Genomic DNA, 23,274 nt, shown 5'->3' with positions numbered 1-23,274 from the left:
CACACCCCTCCGACTTTCAGGTACGACCATATAATCTCACTAAAACACTAGTAACACAATAAGCAGATAAGAGATTTTGCGGAATTATCCTAGTAAATGTGTCTAATAACATCTGAATCGCTCCCACTGCCCTCGTCTTTTTTTTTTTCTAGTCCTTCACTCTCACTTTCCTCATCCACGAATCTTTCATCCTCGCTCACAAAAAATCTTGCCTCGTTGAGAAACGTGGCTTTCCTCAGAGACACTGGCGGTCACCACACCCCTCCGGCTTTCAGGTACGACCATATAATCTCACTAAAACACTAGTAACACAATAAGCAGATAAGGGATTTAGCAGAATTATCCTAGTAAATGTGTCTAATAACATCTGAATTTTTTCCGAGTCCTTCACTCTCACTTTCCTCATCCACGAATCTTTCATCCTCGCTCCAAAAAAATCTTGCCTAGTTGAGAAACGTGGCTTTTCTCAGAGACACTGGCGGTTACCACACCCCTCCGACTTTCAGGTACGACCATATAATCTCACTAAAACACTAGTAACACAATAAGCAGATAAGGGATTTTGCGGAATTATCCTAGTAAATGTGTCCAATAACATCTGAGTCGCTCCCACTGACCTTGTCTTTTTTTTTTTTCTAGTCCTTCGCTCTCACTTTCCTCATCCACGAATCTTTCATCCTCACTCCAAAAAAATCTTGCCTCGTTGAGAAACGTGGCTTTCCTCAGAGACACTGGCGGTCGCCACACCCCTCCGACTTTCAGGTACGACTATATAATCTCACTAAAACACTAGTAACACAATAAGCAGATAAGGGATTTAGCAGAATTATCCTAGTAAATGTGTCTGATAACATCTGAGTCGCTCCCACTGCCCTCGTCTTTTCTTTTTTTTTTCTAGTCCTTCACTCTCACTTTCCTCATCCACGAATCTTTCATCCTCGCTCAAAAAAAAATCTTGCCTCGTTGAGAAACGTGGCTTTCCTCAGAGATACTGGCGGTCACCACACCCGTGGCTACACCCTTCCGACTTTCACGTACGACTATATAATCTCACTAAAACACCCTTAACTTAATCTTTCATCCTCGCTCAAAAAAAATCTTGCCTCGTTGAGGAACGTGGCTTTCCTCAGAGACACTGGCGGTCACCACACCCCTCCGACTTTCAGGTACGACTATATAATCTCACTAAAACACTAGTAACACAATAAGCAAATAAGGGATTTTGCAGAATTATCCTAGCAAATGTGTCTAATAACATCTGAATTTTTTTCTAGTCCTTCACTCTCACTTTCCTCATCCACGAATCTTTCATTCTCGCTCAAATTAACGGGGAAATTGTCGCTTTCTCGGTCCGAATCGCTCTGGCTGCAGGTGGCCATGATTGTAAACAACGTTCAGATGTGAGGAGCTCCACAACCCGTGACGTCACGCGCACATCGTCTCTTACTTCCGGTACAGGCAAGGCTTTTTTTATTAGCGACCAAAAGTTGCGAACTTTATCATCGATGTTCTCTACTAAATCCTTTCAGCAAAAATATGGCGAAATGATGAAGTATGACACACAGAATGGACCTGCTATCCCCGTTTGAATAAGAACATCTCATTTCAGTAGGCCTTTAAACAATGGTGTGCTTTTATTGTGAAAATCCTATAGCGAGCATGGGAAAAGAACAAAGTGCGAGGCAGGCTGGGGGAGGAGTCTAAATCCTAGGTCGGGAGAGGGCACAACGCCTCTCCTATAAGGCACTTGTGAAGCCCCGCCCCCTTTTTTTTTTTTTTTTCTAGCTAGCAAACACAAGCGGAAAGAGTTTGGCACGACTTCCTGTTGGGGGTGACGTCAACAGTTGTGCTCGCAGTGAGGAAGATTGTCTCTCAGCACGTCTCTCCCAGAATCCTGTGCAGGTCCTCGGGCAGAACCCGGCCTTCTTCGCCCCGGCTCAGGTTCCTCACCAGCCTGCGGGCGCCCCCCCGCAAGCAGGACAGAGTTGAAGTCCGCGTGACGGGGGCGGGGGGGGGGGGGGGGGGGGTAAAAAAACGAAAAAAAAAAGACTTTTTACCACATTCCCGACATGTCCTGGTGCATCAGCTGGATGACGTCGCCGCAGTTGAAGATGATGTCATCGCTGCTGGCCATGCTGCTCGCCACCAGCACCCGGTAACTGCCCGACACCTGCGGCGACAAAGGTGAGGTCACGTGACGCGCTCGCCCCGGCATGTCAGGACAAGGAATCCGAACCAGAGGGACGGGGAGGTCGTCCTCGTCCTCGTCCTCGTCCTCGGAGTCCGACAGGTCGGTGGCGCCCCAGTCCTCCAGGCCGTCGCAGGCGGCGACGGGCCAACCTGCAAAGGGGAAGTTAGCGTCGCCTTCTGGTGTTCGGACGGCGTGTGGCGGGCTCACCGCGGCGAGGCGAGTGGACCACGGGGTCGGAGTGGGCGGGGCTGGTGTGCGCAAACTCCTCCCATCGGTGGGCGTGGCTTGTGGCCGACGAGCTGTGAGTAACAGGAAGACACGCTGAGCAGCCTCCCGACGATGCTCCGCCCCACGAGACACACACCTCGGACGCACTGACACACACACACACACACACACACACACACACGACAACCGACGCGTCACATTCGCCGCTAGGAACAGGTGTCAGTCAGGTGGGAGGAGTCTAAAGAGGAAGTAACAGGACGCAAACACGTGCACAGGAGGGTCACCTGTCGGAGAAGAGGGGCTCCGACACGCCGGCGACTTGTCCTGGAAACAACACATCAATAATGACAAACGTTTTTTTGGGAATGGTTCAAGAAAAATATAATAAAATATGATAGAACGTAACGTATTGCAGTGCAATGTCATATAAATAATATAATATTATGCAATGTAATATAATGTCATGTAAAATAATTAATACAATGCAAGGCAATGCAATCAAAATGATGTAATAGAATATAATGTAAAATAATGTAGTTTTATTAATATAAAGCAATGCAATGCAATGTAATCGAAATAATATAATACAGTGTAATATAAAGTAATATAATGTAATTGAACTAAAACAATGCAATGCAATCTAAACAATATAATGCAATTTAATCTAAATAATGTAACATAATAAACTAATAATAAAAAAGAAAAAGTGATACATTATATGAAATAAAATAATATATACAAATAAAATGAAATTAAATATAAATACATATGAAATATTGTAAGATAATGTAATAATAAACAATGTAATTTAAAATGATGTAATATTACATAAACAACGTAATTTAAAATGATATATGATGTATTATAATATGATGGACAAGCGGGAGAAAAATAGATGGATGGATAATATAAACTAATATGAATAAAAAGTGATAAATTATATAAAATTATATAATATATAAAATAAAATGAAATAAAATGTATGGATGAAAAAATAGAAGATAATGTAATGATAAACAAACAATGTAATTTAATATGATGTATTATGATATGATGGACAAGCGGTAGAAAATAGATGGATGGATGGATGGATGGATAATATAAACTAAATACAAAGTGATCAATTATATAAAATTATATAAAATACAAAAATAAAATGAAATAAAATGTATAGATGAAAAAATATAAGATAATGTAATAATAAATAAACAATGTAAGTTAAAAGTATATATGATGTATTATGATATGATGGACAAGCGGTAGAAAATAGATGGATAGATGGATGGATAATACAAAACTAATATAAATAAAAAGTGATAAATTATATAAAATTATATAATATATAAAAATAAAATGACATAAAATATATAGATGAAAACATACAAGATAATGTAATAATAAATAAAAAAATCATTTAAAATGATCTAATATTAAATAAACAATGTAATTTAAAATGATACAAGATGTATTATGATATGATGGAAAAGTGGTAGAAAATGGATGGATGGATAATATAAATAAAAAGTGATCAATTATATAAAATTAAATATTATATAAAAATAAAATGAAATAAAATATAAATATATATAAAATACTATAAGATAATGTAATAATAAACAAACAATGTCATTTAAAATGATCTAATATTACATAAACAATGCAATTTAAAATGATACAAGATGTATTATGATATGATGGACAAGCGGTAGGAAATGGATGGATGGATGGATAATATAAATAAAAAGTGATAAATTATATAAAATTAAATAATATATACAAATCAAATGAAATAAAATATAAATATATATGAAATAATATAAAATAATGTAATTATAAACAAACAATGTCATTTAAAATGATACAAGATGTATTATGATATGATGGACAAGCGGTAGAAAATGGATGGATGGATAATATAAACTAATAATATAAATAAAAAGTGATAAATTATATAAAATTAAATAACATATAAAAAATAAAATATAAGTGTATATGAAAAAATATAAGATAATGTAATAATAAATAAACAATGTAATTTAAGATGATTTAAAAATATAATAATGTAAAATAATATAATACATTACTGTATACAAATTTAAGTATTATAATATGATATAATCATACAATATAAGATCATATAAACCTTTTTGTTGCTGACTAATGATTTTATGAAGTTCTGTCAGCCAGGTGTCCTTCACCTCCACACTCGGGGCCTACACACACACACACACACACACACACACACACACACACACACACACACACTAATAAATAAGAAGACTACTACTATAATATTTCTGTGAGCAAATAAAAGTCGAACCTGCAGGACGTAGACTTGGTGTCCCGCAGTGTCGCACATTTCAAACTTCTTGCCGTCTCCTTTCACGTTTTCCGTCACTCTCACGGAGTTCATCTGCGTGACGACGACACTTTATTCCATAATTCCTTTTTTTTTTTTTTTTTTTCTTCCACCGAACGAACCAAATGGGGCGTCCGTCAACTCACCCTGAGGCAGGACTTGAAGCTGTAGACGGGCGTGCGCTCGTCCCGCCGCTTGCAGAAGAGCAGGGCGCGCTCGTGGAGGAAGACGTGTCTCTGCATGGGCTTAAAGCGGCCCAGCACCGCCGCCCTCTTGTGGCTCACCCACACACTGAAGCCGCCCTGCAGCAGCACCCGACCCAGACCGCCCAGGTCGCCCTGAAACAGTCAACATCGCTCTCAAAACGGCGTAAAGTGCGGAAATGAATGGAATAATAAATAGGAAGTACAAACCCCGTTTCCATATGAGTTGGGAAATTGTGTTAGATGTAAATATAAACAGAATACAATGATTTGCAAATCATTTTCAACCCATATTCAGTTGAATATGCTACAAAGACAACATAGACTCCCTTTTTAGACCAGTTGATCTGCCGTTTCTTTTCTTTTTCTCCTATGTCCCACTCTCCCTTGTGGAGGGGGTCCGGTCCGATCCGGTGGCCATGTACTGCTCGCCTGTGTATCGGCTGGGGACATCTCTGCGCTGCTGATCCGCCTCCGCTTGGGATGGTTTCCTGCTGGCTCCGCTGTGAACGGGACTCTCGCTGCTGTGTACGATCCGCTTTGGACTGGACTCTCGCGACTGTGTTGGATCCATTGTGGATTGAACTTTCACAGTATCATGTTAGACCCGCTCGACATCCATTGCTTTCCTCCTCTCCAAGGTTCTCATAGTCATCATTGTCACCGACGTCCCACTGGGTGTGAGTTTTCCTTGCCCTTATGTGGGCCTACCGAGGATGTCGTAGTGGTTTGTGCAGCCCTTTGAGACACTAGTGATTTAGGGCTATATAAGTAAACATTGATTGATTGATTGATATTTCATGTTCAAACTCATTAACTTTGTTTTTTTTTGTTACAAATAATAATTAACTTAGAATTTTATGGCTGCAACACGTGCCAAAGTAGTTGGGAAAGGGCATGTTCACCACTGTGTTACATCACCTTTTCTTTTAACAACACTCAATAAACGTTTGGGAACTGAGGAAACTAATTGTTGAAGCTTTGAAAGTGGAATTCTTTCCCATTCTTCAATCAATCAATCAATCAATCAATGTTTACTTATATAGCCCTAAATCACTAGTGTCTCAAAGGGCTGCACAAACCACTACCACATCCTCGGTAGGCCCACATAAGGGCAAGGAAAAACTCACACCCAGTGGGACGTCGGTGACAATGATGACTATGAGAACCTTGGAGAGGAGGAAAGCAATGGATGTCGAGCGGGTCTAACATGATACTGGGAAAGTTCAATCCATAATGGATCCAACACAGTCGCGAGAGTCCGGTCCAAAGCGGATCCGACACAGCAGCGAGAGTCCCGTCCACAGGAAACCATCCCAACCGGAGGCGGATCAGCAGCGCAGATACACAGGCAAGCAGTACATGGCCACCGGATCGGACCGGACCGGACCCCCTCCACAAGAGGGGGGACATAGGAGGAAAAAGAAAAGAAACGGCAGATCAACTGGTCTAAAAAGGGAGTCTATTTAAAAACTAGAGTATACAAATGAGTTTTAAGGTGAGACTTAAATGCCACCTATTATTGCCACCTTTCCCAACTTCTTTGTCAGGTGTTGCTGGCATCAAATTCTAAAGTTAATGATTTTTTATCAGTTTGAACATCAAATATGTTGTCTTTGTCGCATATTCAACTGAAAAGGATTTGCTAATATTTTGTTTATATTTACATCTAACACAATTTCCCAAATAATGTATTATTATGAGATGATAAATGTCTCCCCCTTGTGGATTAATGGAGAACTACAACACTTCTGCCTGGGGTTGGTGGACCTGGTATCCGGTGATGGCGGTCTGGTGCATGGAGTCGTTGAGGGACTTGAGCAGGTCCAGCATGCAGTCCAGCGCCTCCTGGAGTTGCGTGCGGTACTCCAGCTGCATGCAGTGCTTGAGGAGCTCCTGCGGGACGGAGGACGGGCGCCGGTCAGCTGACAGGAAGTGACGCGCCCGCCGAGCAGGACCGACCTTGAGGAGGAGCTGGTACTTGGCGAGGCGCTGGACCGGTTTCAGGAGGTACGAGTCCAAGGCCAGCTTGTGATCCAGTTTTTTCTGGCACTCCTGCGGGACGGACACTTGGTGAGACGCGCGCACACACACGCACACACACACACACACCTGGAAGAAGGCGGAGTCAGAACACTGTCGCCATAGCGACTCGGAGCGAGGCTTGTTCTGGCAATAGCGCTCGTACACCTGGAACTTGTCTTTCTACACACACACACACACACACACACACACACACACACACACACACACACACACACACACACACACACACACACACACACACATCATCGGCGTCGAGCCCCCGCCGAGACAAAAGTGTCCCCCCCTTCCTCACCCGCAGCAGGAAGCACCCCCCCACCCTCTCAGGTGTGTCCAGACAACGCTGGAGGTCCTGCAGGAAGATTCTGGAGGCGGGAGAAAGGTTGAAAGGGGGCGGAGCCTGGACGGCCTCTGTCAGGTGAGGAGGAAGTGAGGTCACCTGCTGTGAAACTGGTAGATCTCGGGCATGTTGCCGAACAGGATGTCCTTCTGACTGAGGAGGAGGGACGGAAGTAGGTACGCCATGGACGGGTCCTCCATCTCTGCTCGGTAACCCTTGACGACGAGGGGACAAGGAGGCAGGAGACAAGGACGTGAGGTAGGGGACAAGGAGGCAGGAGACAAGGACGTGAGGTAGGAGACAAGATGGGAGACAGGGACGTAAGATAGGGGACAAGGAGGCAGGAGACAAGGACGTGAGGGAGGAGACAAGATGGGAGACAGGGACGTAAGATAGGGGACAAGGAGGCAGGAGACAAGGATGTGAGGGAGGAGACAAGATGGGAGACAGGGACGTAAGATAGGGGACAAGGAGGCAGGATGGGAGACAGAGATGTAAGATAGGGGACAAGGGGGCAGGATGGGAGACAGAGATGTAAGATAGGGGACAAGGGGGCAGGATGGGAGACAGAGATGTAAGATAGGGGACAAGGAGGCAGGAGACAAGGACGTGAGGTAGGAGACAAGATGGGAGACAGGGATGTAAGATAGGGGACAAGGAGGCAGGATGGGAGACAGAGATGTAAGATAGGGGACAAGGAGGCAGGAGACAAGGACGTGAGGTAGGAGACAAGATGGGAGACAGGGATGTAAGATAGGGGACAAGGAGGCAGGATGGGAGACAGAGATGTAAGATAGGGGACAAGGGGGCAGGATTGGAGACAGAGATGTAAGATAGGGGACAAGGGGGCAGGAGACAAGGACGTGAGGTAGGAGACAAGATGGGAGACAGGGACGTAAGATAGGGGACAAGGAGGCAGGAGACAAGGACATAAGGTAGGAGACAAGATGGGAGACAGGGATGTAAGATAAGGGACAAGGAGGCAGGAGACAAGGACATAAGGTAGGAGACAAGATGGGAGACAGAGACGTAAGATAGGGGACAAGGAGGCAGGAGACAAGGACGTGAGGGAGGAGACAAGATGGGAGACAGAGACGTAAGATAAGGGACAAAGAGGCAGGAGACAAGGACATAAGGTAGGAGACAAGATGGGAGACAAGGATGTAAGATAGGGGACAAGGAGGCAGGAGACAGGGACGTGAGGTAGGAGACAAGATGGGAGACAAGGATGTAAGATAAGGGGCAAGGAGGTAGGAAAGAAGAAAAGGACATAAGACAGGGGAACAGGAGACAGGAAAGGAGAAAAAGATGTAAGATAGGGGACAAGGAGGTAGGAAAGGAGAGACGGATGTAAGATAGGGGACAAGGAGGGAGGAAAGGAAAGAAGGATGTAAGATAGGGGACAAGGAGGCAGAAAAGGGAATAAGGAGGTGAGAGAGGGGACAAGGAGGCAGGAAAGGGAATAAGGATGTAAGATAGGGAACAAGGAGGCAGGAAAGAGGATAAGGATGTAAGATAGGGGACAAGGAGGCAGGAATAGAGATGAGGCCGTAAGATTTGGGATAAGGAGGCAGCATATAAGATAAGGATATAAGAGAGGGGACAAGGAGGCAGGAAAGGGAATAAGGAGGTAACACAGCGGACAAGGAAGCAGGGAAGGGAATAAGGAGGTAAGATAGGGAACAAGGAGGCAGGAAAGGAGAAAAAGACGTAATATAGGGGACAAGGAGGCAGGAATGAGAATAAGGAGGTGAGACAGGGGACAAGGAGGCAGGAAAGGGAATAAGGAGGTAAGATAGGGAACAAGGAGGTAGGAAAGGAGAAAAAGATGTAAGAGGGGACAAGGAGGCAGGGAAGGGAATAAAGACACAAGATAGGGAATAAGGAGTCAGGAAAGGGAATAAGGACATAAGATAGGGAACAAGGAGGCAGGAAAGGAGACAAACATGTAAGATAGGGGACAAGGAGGCAGGAAAGGGAATAAGGAGGTAAGATAGGGGACAAGGGGGCAGGAAAGGGAATAAGGAGGTAAGATAGGGAACAAGGAGGCAGGAAAGGAGACTAACATGTAAGATAGGGGACAAGGAGGCAGGAAAGGGAATAAGGAGGTAAGATAGGGGACAAGGAGGCAGGAAAGGGAATAAGGAGGTGAGATAGGGGACAAGGAGGCAGGGAAGGGAATAAGGAGGTAAGATAGGGAACAAGGAGCCAGGAAAGTAGAAAAAGATGTAAGATAGGGGACAAGGAGGCAGGAAAGGAGACAAGGATGCAGGATTGGGGACAAGGATGCAAGATGGGAGACAAGGACGCTGGATGGGAGACGAGGACGCAAGATAGGAGACAAGGATGCAGGGTGGGAGATAAGGATGCAGAATGGGAGACAAGGATGCAAGATGGGAGACAAGGACGCTGGATGGGAGACGAGGACGCAAGATAGGAGACAAGGATGCAGGGTGGGAGATAAGGACGCAGAATGGGAGACAGGGACGTAAGATAGGAGACAAGGATACAAGATAGGAGACAAGAATGTGGGATAGGAGATTAGGGCGCAAGATGGGAGACAAGGATACAAGATAGGAGACAAGGATGTGGGATAGGAGACAAGGGTGCAAGATGGGAGACAAGGGAATAAGGAGGTAAGATAGGGGACAATGAGGCAGGGAAGGGAATAAGGAGTTAAGATAGGGAACAAGGAGCCAGGAAATTAGAAAAAGATGTAAGATAGGGGACAAGGAGGCAGGAAAGGAGAAAAAGATGTATGATAGGGGGCAAGGAGGTAGGATTGGGGACAAGGATGCAGGATAGGAGACAATGATGCAGGGTGGGAGACAAGGATACAAGATAGGAGACAGGGATGTAAGATAGGAGACAAGGGCGCAAGATGGGAGAAAAGGATACAAGATAGGAGACAAGGATGTGGGATTGGAGACAAGTATGCAGGATAGGAGACAAGGGCGCAAGATGGGAGAAAAGGATACAAGATAGGAGACAAGAATGTGGGATAGGATACAAGGATGCCGGATTGGGGACAAGGATGCAGGATAGGAGACAAGGATGCAGGTTGGGAGATAAGGATGCAGGATAGGAGACAAGGATGCAGGTTGGGAGATAAGGATGCAGGATAGGAGACAAGGATGCAGGGTGGGAGATAAGGACGCAGCATGGGAGACAAGGATGTAAGATAGGAGAGAAGGATGTAAGATAGGAGAGAAGGATGCAGGATAGGAGACAAGGATGCAGGTTGGGAGATAAGGATGCAGGATAGGAGACAAGGATGCAGGATAGGAGACAAGGACGCAAGTGAGGAGACAAGGATGCAGGTTGGGAGATAAGGACGCAGCATGGGAGACAAGGATGTGAGATAGGAGAGAAGGATGTAAGATAGGAGAGAAGGATGTAAGATAGGAGAGAAGGATGCAGGATAGGAGACAAGGATGCAGGTTGGGACATAAGGATGCAGGATAGGAGACAAGGATGCAGGGTGGGAGATAAGGACGCAAAATGGGAGACAGGGATGTAAGATAGGAGAGAAGGGCGCAAGATGGGAGAAAAGGATACAAGATAGGAGACAAGAATGTGGGATAGGAGACAAGGATGCCGGATTGGGGACAAGGATGCAGGATAGGAGACAAGGATGGAGGTTGGGAGATAAGGATGCAGGATAGGAGACAAGGATGCAGGATAGGAGACAAGGATGCCGGTTGGGAGATAAGGATGCAGGATAGGAGACAAGGATGCAGGGTGGGAGATAAGGATGCAGGATAGGAGACAAGGATGCAGGTTGGGAGATAAGGATGCAGGATAGGAGACAAGGATGCAGGGTGGGAGATAAGGATGCAGGATAGGAGACAAGGATGCAGGTTGGGAGATAAGGATGCAGGATAGGAGACAAGGATGCAGGATAGGAGACAAGGACGCAAGTGAGGAGACAAGGATGCAGGGTGGGAGATAAGGACGCAGCATGGGAGACAAGGATGTAAGATAGGAGAGAAGGATGCAGGATAGGAGACAAGGATGCAGGTTGGGGGATAAGGATGCAGGATAGGAGACAAGGATGCAGGGTGGGAGATAAGGACGCAGAATGGGAGACAAGGATGTAAGATAGGAGAGAAGGATGCAGGTTGGGAGATAAGGATGCAGGATAGGAGACAAGGATGCAGGGTGGGAGATAAGGATGCAGGATAGGAGACAAGGATGCAGGGTGGGAGATAAGGATGCAGGATAGGAGACAAGGATGCAGGGTGGGAGTTTAGGATGCAGGATAGGAGACAAGGATGCAGGGTGGGGGATAAGGATGCAGGTTGGGAGATAAGGATGCAGGGTAGGAGACAAGGATGCAGGTTGGGAGATAAGGATGCAGGATAGGAGACAAGGATGCAGGATAGGAGACAAGGACGCAAGTGAGGAGACAAGGATGCAGGGTGGGAGATAAGGACGCAGCATGGGAGAGAAGGATGTAAGATAGGAGAGAAGGATGCAGGATAGGAGACAAGGATGCAGGTTGGGGGATAAGGATGCAGGATAGGAGACAAGGATGCAGGGTGGGAGATAAGGACGCAGAATGGGAGACAAGGATGTAAGATAGGAGAGAAGGATGCAGGATAGGAGACAAGGATGCAGGATAGGAGACAAGGATGCAGGTTGGGAGATACGGATGCAGGATAGGAGACAAGGATGCAGGGTGGGAGATAAGGATGCAGGATAGGAGACAAGGATGCAGGGTGGGAGATAAGGATGCAGGATAGGAGACAAGGATGCAGGTTGGGAGATAAGGATGCAGGATAGGAGACAAGGATGCAGGGTGGGAGATAAGGATGCAGGATAGGAGACAAGGATGCAGGTTGGGAGATAAGGATGCAGGATAGGAGACAAGGATGCAGGATAGGAGACAAGGACGCAAGTGAGGAGACAAGGATGCAGGGTGGGAGATAAGGACGCAGCATGGGAGACAAGGATGTAAGATAGGAGAGAAGGATGCAGGATAGGAGACAAGGATGCAGGTTGGGGGATAAGGATGCAGGATAGGAGACAAGGATGCAGGGTGGGAGATAAGGACGCAGAATGGGAGACAAGGATGTAAGATAGGAGAGAAGGATGCAGGTTGGGAGATAAGGATGCAGGATAGGAGACAAGGATGCAGGGTGGGAGATAAGGATGCAGGATAGGAGACAAGGATGCAGGGTGGGAGATAAGGATGCAGGATAGGAGACAAGGATGCAGGGTGGGAGTTTAGGATGCAGGATAGGAGACAAGGATGCAGGGTGGGGGATAAGGATGCAGGTTGGGAGATAAGGATGCAGGGTAGGAGACAAGGATGCAGGTTGGGAGATAAGGATGCAGGATAGGAGACAAGGATGCAGGATAGGAGACAAGGACGCAAGTGAGGAGACAAGGATGCAGGGTGGGAGATAAGGACGCAGCATGGGAGAGAAGGATGTAAGATAGGAGAGAAGGATGCAGGATAGGAGACAAGGATGCAGGTTGGGGGATAAGGATGCAGGATAGGAGACAAGGATGCAGGGTGGGAGATAAGGACGCAGAATGGGAGACAAGGATGTAAGATAGGAGAGAAGGATGCAGGATAGGAGACAAGGATGCAGGATAGGAGACAAGGATGCAGGTTGGGAGATACGGATGCAGGATAGGAGACAAGGATGCAGGGTGGGAGATAAGGATGCAGGATAGGAGACAAGGATGCAGGATTGGGGACAAGGACACAAGCGAGGAGACAAGGATGCAGGATAGGAGACAAGGATGCAGGTTGGGAGATAAGGATGCAGGATAGGAGACAAGGATGCAGGGTGGGGGATAAGGATGCAGGTTGGGAGATAAGGACGCAGAATGGGAGACAAGGATGTAAGATAGGAGAGAAGGATGCAGGATAGGAGACAAGGATGCAGGTTGGGAGATAAGGATGCAGGATAGGAGACAAGGACGCAAGTGAGGAGACAAGGATGCAGGACAGGAGAGAAGGATGCAGGATAGGAGACAAGGACGCAACTGAGGAGACAAGGATGCAGGATAGGAGACAAGGATGCAGGTTGGGAGATAAGGATGCAGGATAGGAGACAAGGATGCAGGGTGGGAGACAAGGATGCAGGGTGGGAGATAAGGATGTAGGATAGGAGACAAGGATGCAGGGTGGGAGATAAGGATGCAGGACAGGAGAGAAGGATGCAGGATTGGAGACAAGGATGCAGGCTGGGAGATAAGGATGCAGGATAGGAGACAAGGATGCAGGGTGGGAGATAAGGATGTAGGATAGGAGACAAGGATGCAGGGTGGGAAATAAGGATGCAGGACAGGAGAGAAGGATGCAGGATTGGAGACAAGGATGCAGGCTGGGAGACAAGGATGCAGGATAGGAGACAAGGATGGAGGTTGGGAGATAAGGATGCAGGACAGGAGAGAAGGATGCAGGATAGGAGACAAGGACGCAAGTGAGGAGAGAAGGATGCAGGATTGGGGACAAGGACACAAGCGAGGAGACAAGGATGCAGGACAGGAAAGGGAGAGTGTGTGCGTGTGCGTACGTGAAGACGCTCACCAGCAGCACGGTGAGCAGCTCGTCCACGTAGATCTTCTCCGTGTAGATCAGCTCCTTCATGACGTGACTGCGGAGTCCAAGGCGACACCCTGAGTGACCTTTGACCTCAGCCAGGAGGACATTTACACGTACCGTGCGATTTGCTCAGGATTGTCCTCCGCCTCCGAGTCGGTGTCGGGGGCGGAGCCATACAGAGTACTGCGGTGGCCATGGTAGTCGTGCATCACCTCAATCTGACGCAACAAGACGTCCGTTACACACACACACACACACACACACACACACACACACATATGCGCTCACCTTACGCTGGCCGCCGCTCCTCCTCGACGTTCTCTTGCCAGGAAGAAGGTCGAAGGAGAACTTGGAGTTGAGGAGGTTGAAGTCCACGCCTGCAGACACAAGCAGAATGAGGAGCGGTCGTCCATCTTGGATGGGGGTGTAGAGGGGGGGGGGCTACCATGCTTGGGGGAGAAGAGGGGCGACTTGCAGCGCTGAAGAGTCTGCTCGGCCTCGGGCCGCGGCGCCACCAGCTGGATGGGTCTGACCCGCACGTCGGCCATCTTCCTGAGACACTGCTCCCTGTTTCGCATCATGGCCTGCACGGACGTCAGCTTGTCCGTCACCATGGAGATCTGGTCCTGACAGGCACCGGCGTGTCATCATCAGACAGGAAGTGTGTGTGTGTGTGTGTGTGTGTGTGTGTGTGTGTGTCGCTACCTGCAGCTGCGGGGTGAGGATAGCCTCAAACTCCAGACTGGGGAAGTCTTGCTTGTTCTTAATGACAGGTGGCGCCCTCTCCTGGTGGCAGCTCAGGTAGTGCAAGGCCTCCTGGGCTCCTTCCCTGGTCTGGAACTTGTCCACCATCTGACTGGCCAGCAGGTAGGCGCCCTCGTCACACCAGCGCAGCGCCTACACACACACACACACACACACACGCACACATTCTTGTATTTGTGACCTTCTTGAGACCTCTGAAAAATGCCTCCCTCATTAAGACCACCCTTTTCTAGATATATAAAGATTTGTATTTACAACATTAATAATATATACATACTATGCAAATACAAAAAAAAGCTTCCGTTGGGATGGAATTGCACAACAAAAATGAGAATTTCGATAAAAGTCGTCATTTTACTCAGCGTAAGGTCAAAATTTTACAAGGAAAAAGTGAACATTTATGCCATATTTTCATAAAAGGCCCTGTAAGGAGGTGGCGACTTGTCCAGGATGTACACCGCCTTTCGCCAGATTGCAGCTGACATAGGCTCAAGCGACCCCCCCCGCGACCCCAAAAGGGACAAGCAGGAGAAAATGGAGGGATGGATTTTCATAAAAGTTGGAATTTTACTCAACAAGAGTCGCAATTTTACAAGAAAATATTAAAATGTTGGCAATTTTACGAAAAGAATCGCGATTTTATTCGAAAAAAAAGACACAATATCATTAGAAACCTTTAAAATTTGGGCAATACTATAATAATAATGGGAATTTTACTTGGCAAAGTGATGACAAATGTCACTATTTTACAATAACAACAAAAAAATTGGGCAATATTGTGAAAAAAGTCTGAATTTCATATGACAAATGTCACCATTTTGCACAAAAAATGTTAATAATTTGACATAAAAAAGTAATAATTTTGACACAATACATAAACAAAAAGAATATGAAAAATTGTTTCCAATTTTATAAGAAAAAAGTCGACACGTTGTGAGTAAAAGACTACTTCTGGATTTATTTATTTTTTAATTTTTTTGTTTGTAATTGGCTTTTAATATCCATTATTTACTTCAATTTATTACAATATGTCTCTATATACATATTTTTAATATAATTTAAAAAAAAAAAGTTGGCCAAAAAGGGGTCGCATTTCCATTTCTCCCACACACTTGTTATTTCATATGTTGGCTCGAGTGGGAGCACTTTTAAAACCGATTTGAAAAATCCCTCCTTTTTGGGACCACCCTCGTTTTGACAGATTTCACCACCGGGGGGTGCAAATGAGACATTCTCTATTAGATGCAATGGTTTTCCATGATTTATGTCCTCACTTGTTCACACCTCCTCATATGGAAGCTACTTTTCCTTGTTGATGTCTCAAGAAGGGTCGAAACACAACAACACACACACACACACACATTGTTGTATTTGTGACCTTCTTGAGACCTCTGAAAAATGTCTACGTCTTTAGGACCACCCTTTTCTAGATATATAAAGAAGTGTATTTACAACATTAATAATATATACATACTATGCAAATACAAAAAAAAGCTTCCGTTGAGATGGAATTGCACAACAAAAATGAGAATTTCGATAAAAGTCGTCATTTTACTCAGCGGTAAGGTCAAAATTTTACAAGAAAAACTGAACATTTATGCCATATTTTCATAAAAGGCCCGGTAAGGAGGTGGCGACTTGTCCAGGATGTACCCCGCCTTTCGCCAGATTGCAGCTGATATAGGCTCAAGCGACCCCCCCCCCCCCCCCCCCGCGACCCCAAAAGGGACAAGCAGGAGAAAATGGAGGGATGGATTTTCATAAAAGTTGGAATTTTACTCAACAAGAGTCGCAATTTTACAAGAAAATATTAAAATTTTGGCAATTTTACGAAAAGAATCGCAATTTTATTTAAAAAAAAAGACACAATATCATTAGAAACCTTTAAAATTTGGGCAATACTATGATAAAAATGTGAATTTTACTTGGCAAAGTGATGATAAAAGTCACAATTTTACTCCAAAAATGTCACTATTTTACAATAACAACAAAAAAATTGGCAATATTGTGAAAAAAGTCTGGATTTCATATGACAAATGTCGCCATTTTGCACTAAAAATGTATATAATATGACATAAAAAAGTAATAATTTTGCCACAATACATAAACAGAAAGAATATGAAAAATTATTTCCAATTTTATAAGAAAAAAGTCGACACATTGTGAGAAAAAGACTACTTCTAGATTTATTAATTTTTTTATTTTTTTGTTTGTAATTGGCTTTTAATATCCATTATTTACTTCAATTTATTACAATATGTCTCTATATACATATTTTTTGTAATTAAAAAAAAAATGTTGGCCAAAGGGCTCGTATTTCCATTTCTTCCAAACACTTGTTATTTCATATGTTGGCCCGAGTGGGAGCACTTTTAAAACCGATTTGAAAAATTGCCAATTTTACTCGGCAAAATGATGACAAAAGTCACAATTTTACTCCAAAAATGTCACTATTTTACAATAACAACAAAAAAATTGGGCAATATTGTGAAAAAAGTCTGAATTCCATATGACAAATGTCGCCATTTTGCATTAAAAATGTAAATATTTTGACATAAAAAAGTAAGTATTTTGCCACACTACATAAACAGAAAGAATATGAGAAATTGTTCCCAATTTTATAAGAAAAAAGTGGACACATTGTGAGGAAAATACTGCTTCCAGTTACTTAAAAAAAATAAAAATAAAATTGGTTTGTAATTGTTTTTTTAATTTTCATTATTTACTTCAAGTTATCACAATATGTCTCTATATACATATCTTTTGTAATTAAAAAAAAAATGTTGGCCAAAGGGGTCGCATTTCCATTTCTTACACACACTTGTTATTTCATATGTTGGCCCGAGTGGGAGCACTTTTAAAACCGATTTGAAAAATTGCCAATTTTACTCGGCAAAATGGTGACAAAAGTCACAATTTTACTCCAAAAATGTCACTATTTTACAATAACAACAAAAAAATTGGGCGATATTGTGAAAAAAGTCTGAATTTTATATGACAAATGTTGCCACTTTGCACTAAAAATGTAAATAATATGACATAAAAAAGTAATAATTTTGACACACTAAATAAACGGAAAGAATATGAAAAATTGTTTCCAATTTTATAAGAAAAAAGTCGACACATTGTGAGAAAAAGACTACTTCTAGATTTATTTATTTTTTAATTTTTTTGTTTGTAATTGGCTTTTAATATCCATTATTTACTTCAATTTATTACAATATATCTCTATATACATATTTTTTTTAATTAAAAAAAAAAATGTTGGCCAAAAAGGGGTCGCATTTCCATTTCTTCCACACACTTGTTATTTCATATGTTGGCCCGAGTGGGAGCACTTTTAAAACCGATTTGAAAAATCCCTCCTTTTTGGGACCACCCTCGTTTTGACAGATTTCACCACCAGGGGGTGCAAATGAGACATTCTCTATTAGATGCAATGGTTTTTCGTATTGGGACCATGATTTATGTCCTCACTTGTTCACACCTCCTCATATGGAAGCTACTTTTCCTTGTTGATGTCTCAAGAAGGGTCGAAACACAAGAACACACACACACATTTTTGTATTTGTTACCTTCTTGAGACCTCCAAAAAATGCCCACCTCTTTAGGACCAGCCTTTCTAGATATATAAAGAAGTGTATTTACAACATTAATAATATATAAATACTATGCAAATATAAAAAAGCTTGTTGTGAAAAATGAAGTGGAATTTCACAACAAAAACTTAGATTTTTGGTAAAAGTCGTAATTTTACTCAGCACAGGTCAACATTTTATGAGAAAAACTGAACGTTTGTGCGATATTTTCATAAAAGTTGGAGTTTTACTCATTAACAGTCGCAGTTTTACAAGAAAAGCTTAAAATTTTGGCAATTTTACGAAAAGAATCGCGATTTTACTCGAAAAAAAGACACAATATCATTAGAAACCTTTACAATTTGGGCAATACTATAATAAAAATGTTAATTTTACTTGGCAAAGTGATGACAAGTCACTATTTTACTCAGAAAATGTCACTATTTTACAATAACAACAAAAAAATTGGCAATATTGTGAAAAAAAGTCTGAATTTCATATGACAAATGTCACCATTTTGCATTAAAAATATAAATAGTTCGACATAAAAAAGTAATAATTTTTCCACACTACAGAAACTGAAAGAATATGAGAAAATGTTCCCAATTTTATAACAAAAAAGTCGACACATTGTGAGAAAAAGACTGCTTCTAGTTACTTTAAAAAAAATGTTTTGGTTTGTAATTGTTTTTTAATATTCATTATTTACTTCAATTTATTACAATATGTCTCTATATACATATTTTTTGTAATTAAAAAAAAAATGTTGGCCAAAGGGCTCGCATTTCCATTTCTTCCACACACTTGTTATTTCATATGTTGGCCAGAGTGGGAGCACTTTTAAAACCGATTTGAAAAATCCCTCCTTTTTGGGACCACCCTCGTTTTGACAGTTTTCACCACCAGGGGGTGCAAATGAGACATTCTCTATTAGATGCAATGGTTTTTCCATATTGGGACCATGATTTATGTCCTCACTTGTTCACACCTCCTCATATGGAAGCTACTTTTCCTTGTTGATGTCTCAAGAAGGGTCGAAACACAAGAACATAAACACACATTTTTGCATTTCTTACCTTCTTGAGACCTCCAAAAAAAACCTACCTCTCTAGGATCAGCCTTTCTAGATATATAAAGAAGTGTATTTACAACATTAATAATATATAAATACTATGCAAATATAAAAAAGCTTTTTGTGAAAAATGAAGTGGAATTTCACAACAAAAACTTAGAATTTTGGTAAAAGTCGTAATTTTACTCAGCACAGGTCAACATTTTAAGAGAAAAACTGAACATTTGTGCGATATTTTCATAAAAGTTGGAATTTTACTCATTAACAGTCGCAGTTTTACAAGAAAAGATAAAAATTTTGGCAATTTTACGAAAAGAATCGCGATTTTATTCGAAAAAAAGACACAATATCATGAGAAACCTTTACAATTTGGGCAATACTATAATAATAATGTTAATTTTACTTTGCAAAATGATGACAAAAGTCACCATTTTACTCAGAAAATGTCACTATTTTACAAGAACAACAAAAAAATTGGGCAATATTGTGAAAAAAGTCTGAATTTTATATGACAAATGTTGCCATTTTGCATTAAAAATGTAAATAGTTCGACATAAAAAAGTAATAATTTTGACACGCTACAGAAACTGAAAGAATATGAGAAATTGTTCCCAATTTTATAAGAAAAAAGTCGACACAGTGTGAGAAAAAGACTGCTTCCAGTTACTTTAAAAAAAATGTTTTGGCTTGTAATTGTTTTTTTAATTTTCATTATTTACTTCAAATTATTATAATATGTCTATATATACATATTTTTTGTATTTTTTTTTTAAATAAATGTTGGCCAAAGGGGTCGCATTTCAACTTCTTACACACACTTGTTATTTCATATGTTGGCCCGAGTGGGAGCACTTTTAAAACCGATTTGAAAAATTGCCAATTTTACTCGGCAAAATGATGACAAAAGTCACAATTTTACTCCAAAAATGTCACTATTTTACAAGAACAACAAAAAAATTGGCGATACTGTGAAAAAAGTCTGAATTTTATATGACAAATGTCGCCACTTTGCACTAAAAATGTAAATAATTTGACATAAAAAAGTAATAATTTTGACACGCTACAGAAACAGAAAGAATATGAGAAATTGTTCCCAATTTCATAAGAAAAAAGTCGACACATTGTGAGGAAAATACTGCTTCCAGTTACTTAAAAAAAATAAAAATAAAATTGGTTTGTAATTGTTTTTTTAATTTTCATTATTTACTTCAAGTTATCACAATATGTCTCTATATACATATTTTTAGTAATTAAAAAAAATAAAAGTTGGCCCAAAAGGGGTCGCATTTCCATTTCTTACACACACTTGTTATTTCATATGTTGACCAGAGTGGGAGCACTTTTAAAACCGATTTGAAAAATTGCCAATTTTACTCGGCAAAATGATGACAAAAGTCACAATTTTACTCCAAAAATGTCACTATTTTACAAGAACAACAAAAAAAATGGCAATATTGTGAAAAAAGTCTGAATTCCATATGACAAATGTCGCCATTTTGCATTAAAAATGTAAATATTTTGACATAAAAAAGTAAGTATTTTGCCACACTACATAAACAGAAAGAATATGAGAAATTGTTCCCAATTTTATAAGAAAAAAGTCGACACATTGTGAGGAAAATACTGCTTCCAGTTACTTAAAAAAAATAAAAATAAAATTGGTTTGTAATTGTTTTTTTAATTTTCATTATTTACTTCAAGTTATCACAATATGTCTCTATATACATATTTTTTGTAATTAAAAAAAATAAATGTTGGCCAAAAAGGGCTCGCATTTCCATTTCTTCCAAACACTTGTTATTTCATATGTTGGCCCGAGTGGGAGCACTTTTAAAACCGATTTGAAAAATTGCCAATTTTACTCGGCAAAATGATGACAAAAGTCACTATTTTACTCCGAAAATGTCACTATTTTACAATAACAACAAAAAAATTGGGCAATATTGTGAAAAAAGTCTGGATTTCATTTGACAAATGTCGCCATTTTGCACTAAAAATGTAAATAATATGACATAAAAAAGTAATAATTTTGCCACAATACATAAACAGAAAGAATATGAATTTTTTTTTCCAATTTTATAAGAAAAAAGTCGACACATTGTGAGAAAAAGACTACTTCTAGATGTATTTATTTTTATTTTTTTTTTGTTTGTAATTGGCTTTTAATATCTATTATTTACTTCAATTTATTACAATATGTCTCTATATACATATTTTTTGTAATTAAAAAAAAAATGTTGGCCAAAAGGGGCGCATTTCAATTTCTCACACACACTTGTTATTTCATATGTTGGCTAGAGGGGGAGCACTTTTAAAACTATGCATCCATCCATCCATTTCCTACCGCTTATTCCTTTTAGAGTCTCTGGTACCTATCTCAGCTACAATCGGGTGGAAGGCGGACTACACCCTGGACAAATCGCCACCTCATTGCAGTTTCTATATACATATTTTTTGTAATTTAAAAAAATAAATGTTGGCCAAAAAGCGGTGCATTTCAATTTCTTCACACACACTTGTTATTTCATATGTTGACCAGAGGGGGGAGCACTTTTAAAACCATGCATCTATCCATCCATTTTTTACCGCTTATTCCCTTTGGGGTCGCTGGTGCCTATTTCTGCTGCATTCGGGCGGAAGGCGGTGTACACCCTGGACAAGTCGCCACCTCATCGCAGTTTCTATATACATATTTTTTGTAATAAAAAAAAAAAAATGTTGGCCCAAGGGGTCGCATTTCAATTTCTTCCACACACTTGTTATTTCATATGTTGGCCAGAGGGGGAGCACTTTTAAAACCATGCATCCATCCATCCATTTTTACCGCTTATTCCAAAACTCACTATTTTACAAAAAAAAAAAATGGCAAAATTGTGAGAAAAATCTGAATTTTATATGACAAATGTCACCATTTTGCATTAAAAATGTCAATAATTTGACATAAAAAGTAATAATTTTGCCACGCTACAGAAACCGAAAGAATATGAGAAATTGTTCCCAATTTTATAAGAAAAAGTCGACACATTGTGAGGAAAATACTCCTTCTAGTTACTTTAAAAAAAAGTAACTAGAATGTATTTTGATTTTCATTATTTACTTCAAGTTATTACAATATGTCTCTATATACATATTTTTAGTAATTAAAAAAAAAAAAATGTTGGCCCAAAAGGGGTCGCATTTCCATTTCTTACACACACTTGTTATTTCATATGTTGGCCCGAGTGGGAGCACTTTTAAAACCGATTTGAAAAATCCCTCCTTTTTGGGACCACCCTCGTTTTGACAGATTTCACCACCAGGGGGTGCAAATGAGACATTCTCTATTAGATGCAATGGTTTTTCCTTGATTTATGTCATCACTTGTTCACACCTCCTCATATGGAAGCTACTTTTCCTTGTTGATGTCTCAAGAAGAGTCAAAATACAAGAACACACACACACACACACACATGCATGGTGACCTGGTCCAGGCGCAGCAGCAGGTCCCGTGTGCGGGTGAGCGAGGCTCGCTTGCTGCGCACGCCGCCACTGATGATGTCACAGTGATGTCGCAGCTCGTTGCAGCGCTGGATGATGAGCGCCAAGGCGTAGTGATGGTTGGCGGCCAGCTGGTGGCCGTGCAGCAGCAGCACCTGAGCGCGCGCCATCGCTTCCTGCGTGCACACACACACACGTGTCAGGGAGTCATGTGATGTGTGTGTGTGTGTGTGTGTGTGTGTGTGTGTGACCTGTGCTCGTTGGTCCAGGGTGCTGAGGTCCTTCAGCAGCTGTTCAGTGTGCATCAGCGTGCTGCCCACCGACATGATGGCCTTCTCCTCCGCTGAGATCTTCTCCAGCTCCTCCTCCATCTGCACACACACATTGGAGCCTGGTATTCATTCACGGCAGGGGTGTCCAAACTTTTTCCACAGAGGGCCGCACACGGCAAGATTG

The 23,274-nt window shown here is 41.8% G+C and overlaps 1 protein-coding gene across 4 annotated transcripts in view; it reads right to left on the bottom strand.

Moving 5' to 3' along the window:
• Nucleotides 1-1,603: 1,603 nt before the first annotated feature.
• LOC133552107 (proto-oncogene DBL-like) overlaps nucleotides 1,604-23,274 on the bottom strand; it is a 40,457-nt gene continuing 18,786 nt past the window's right edge. Inside the window, exons 7-26 of one of the 4 annotated variants that reach the window (XM_061899447.1) lie at nucleotides 23,070-23,189; nucleotides 22,803-22,994; nucleotides 14,632-14,823; nucleotides 14,372-14,552; nucleotides 14,215-14,303; nucleotides 14,044-14,144; nucleotides 13,912-13,978; nucleotides 7,464-7,579; nucleotides 7,320-7,389; nucleotides 7,094-7,186; nucleotides 6,944-7,036; nucleotides 6,752-6,877; nucleotides 4,925-5,116; nucleotides 4,740-4,832; nucleotides 4,563-4,632; nucleotides 2,704-2,743; nucleotides 2,399-2,625; nucleotides 2,237-2,340; nucleotides 2,058-2,170; nucleotides 1,604-1,954 (exon numbers count right to left, since the gene is read on the bottom strand). In XM_061899447.1, the coding sequence (XP_061755431.1) occupies nucleotides 1,873-1,954; nucleotides 2,058-2,170; nucleotides 2,237-2,340; nucleotides 2,399-2,625; nucleotides 2,704-2,743; nucleotides 4,563-4,632; nucleotides 4,740-4,832; nucleotides 4,925-5,116; nucleotides 6,752-6,877; nucleotides 6,944-7,036; nucleotides 7,094-7,186; nucleotides 7,320-7,389; nucleotides 7,464-7,579; nucleotides 13,912-13,978; nucleotides 14,044-14,144; nucleotides 14,215-14,303; nucleotides 14,372-14,552; nucleotides 14,632-14,823; nucleotides 22,803-22,994; nucleotides 23,070-23,189 (2,361 nt within the window). In that variant the 3' untranslated portion in view covers nucleotides 1,604-1,872. Of the gene's footprint in view, nucleotides 1,955-2,057; nucleotides 2,171-2,236; nucleotides 2,341-2,398; nucleotides 2,626-2,703; nucleotides 2,744-4,562; nucleotides 4,633-4,739; nucleotides 4,833-4,924; nucleotides 5,117-6,751; nucleotides 6,878-6,943; nucleotides 7,187-7,319; nucleotides 7,390-7,463; nucleotides 7,580-13,911; nucleotides 13,979-14,043; nucleotides 14,145-14,214; nucleotides 14,304-14,371; nucleotides 14,553-14,631; nucleotides 14,824-22,802; nucleotides 22,995-23,069; nucleotides 23,190-23,274 lie in introns of all 4 variants that reach the window. The other 3 variants (XM_061899445.1, XM_061899448.1, XM_061899449.1) reach the window with 3 other exon arrangements.

The sequence above is a fragment of the Nerophis ophidion genome, linkage group LG04 (genome assembly GCF_033978795.1).
Source record: "Nerophis ophidion isolate RoL-2023_Sa linkage group LG04, RoL_Noph_v1.0, whole genome shotgun sequence".
Taxonomy (NCBI): Eukaryota; Metazoa; Chordata; class Actinopteri; order Syngnathiformes; family Syngnathidae; genus Nerophis; species Nerophis ophidion.
The sequence above is the reverse complement of the archived record's forward strand: the minus strand, read 5'-3'. Positions and strand labels throughout refer to the sequence as shown.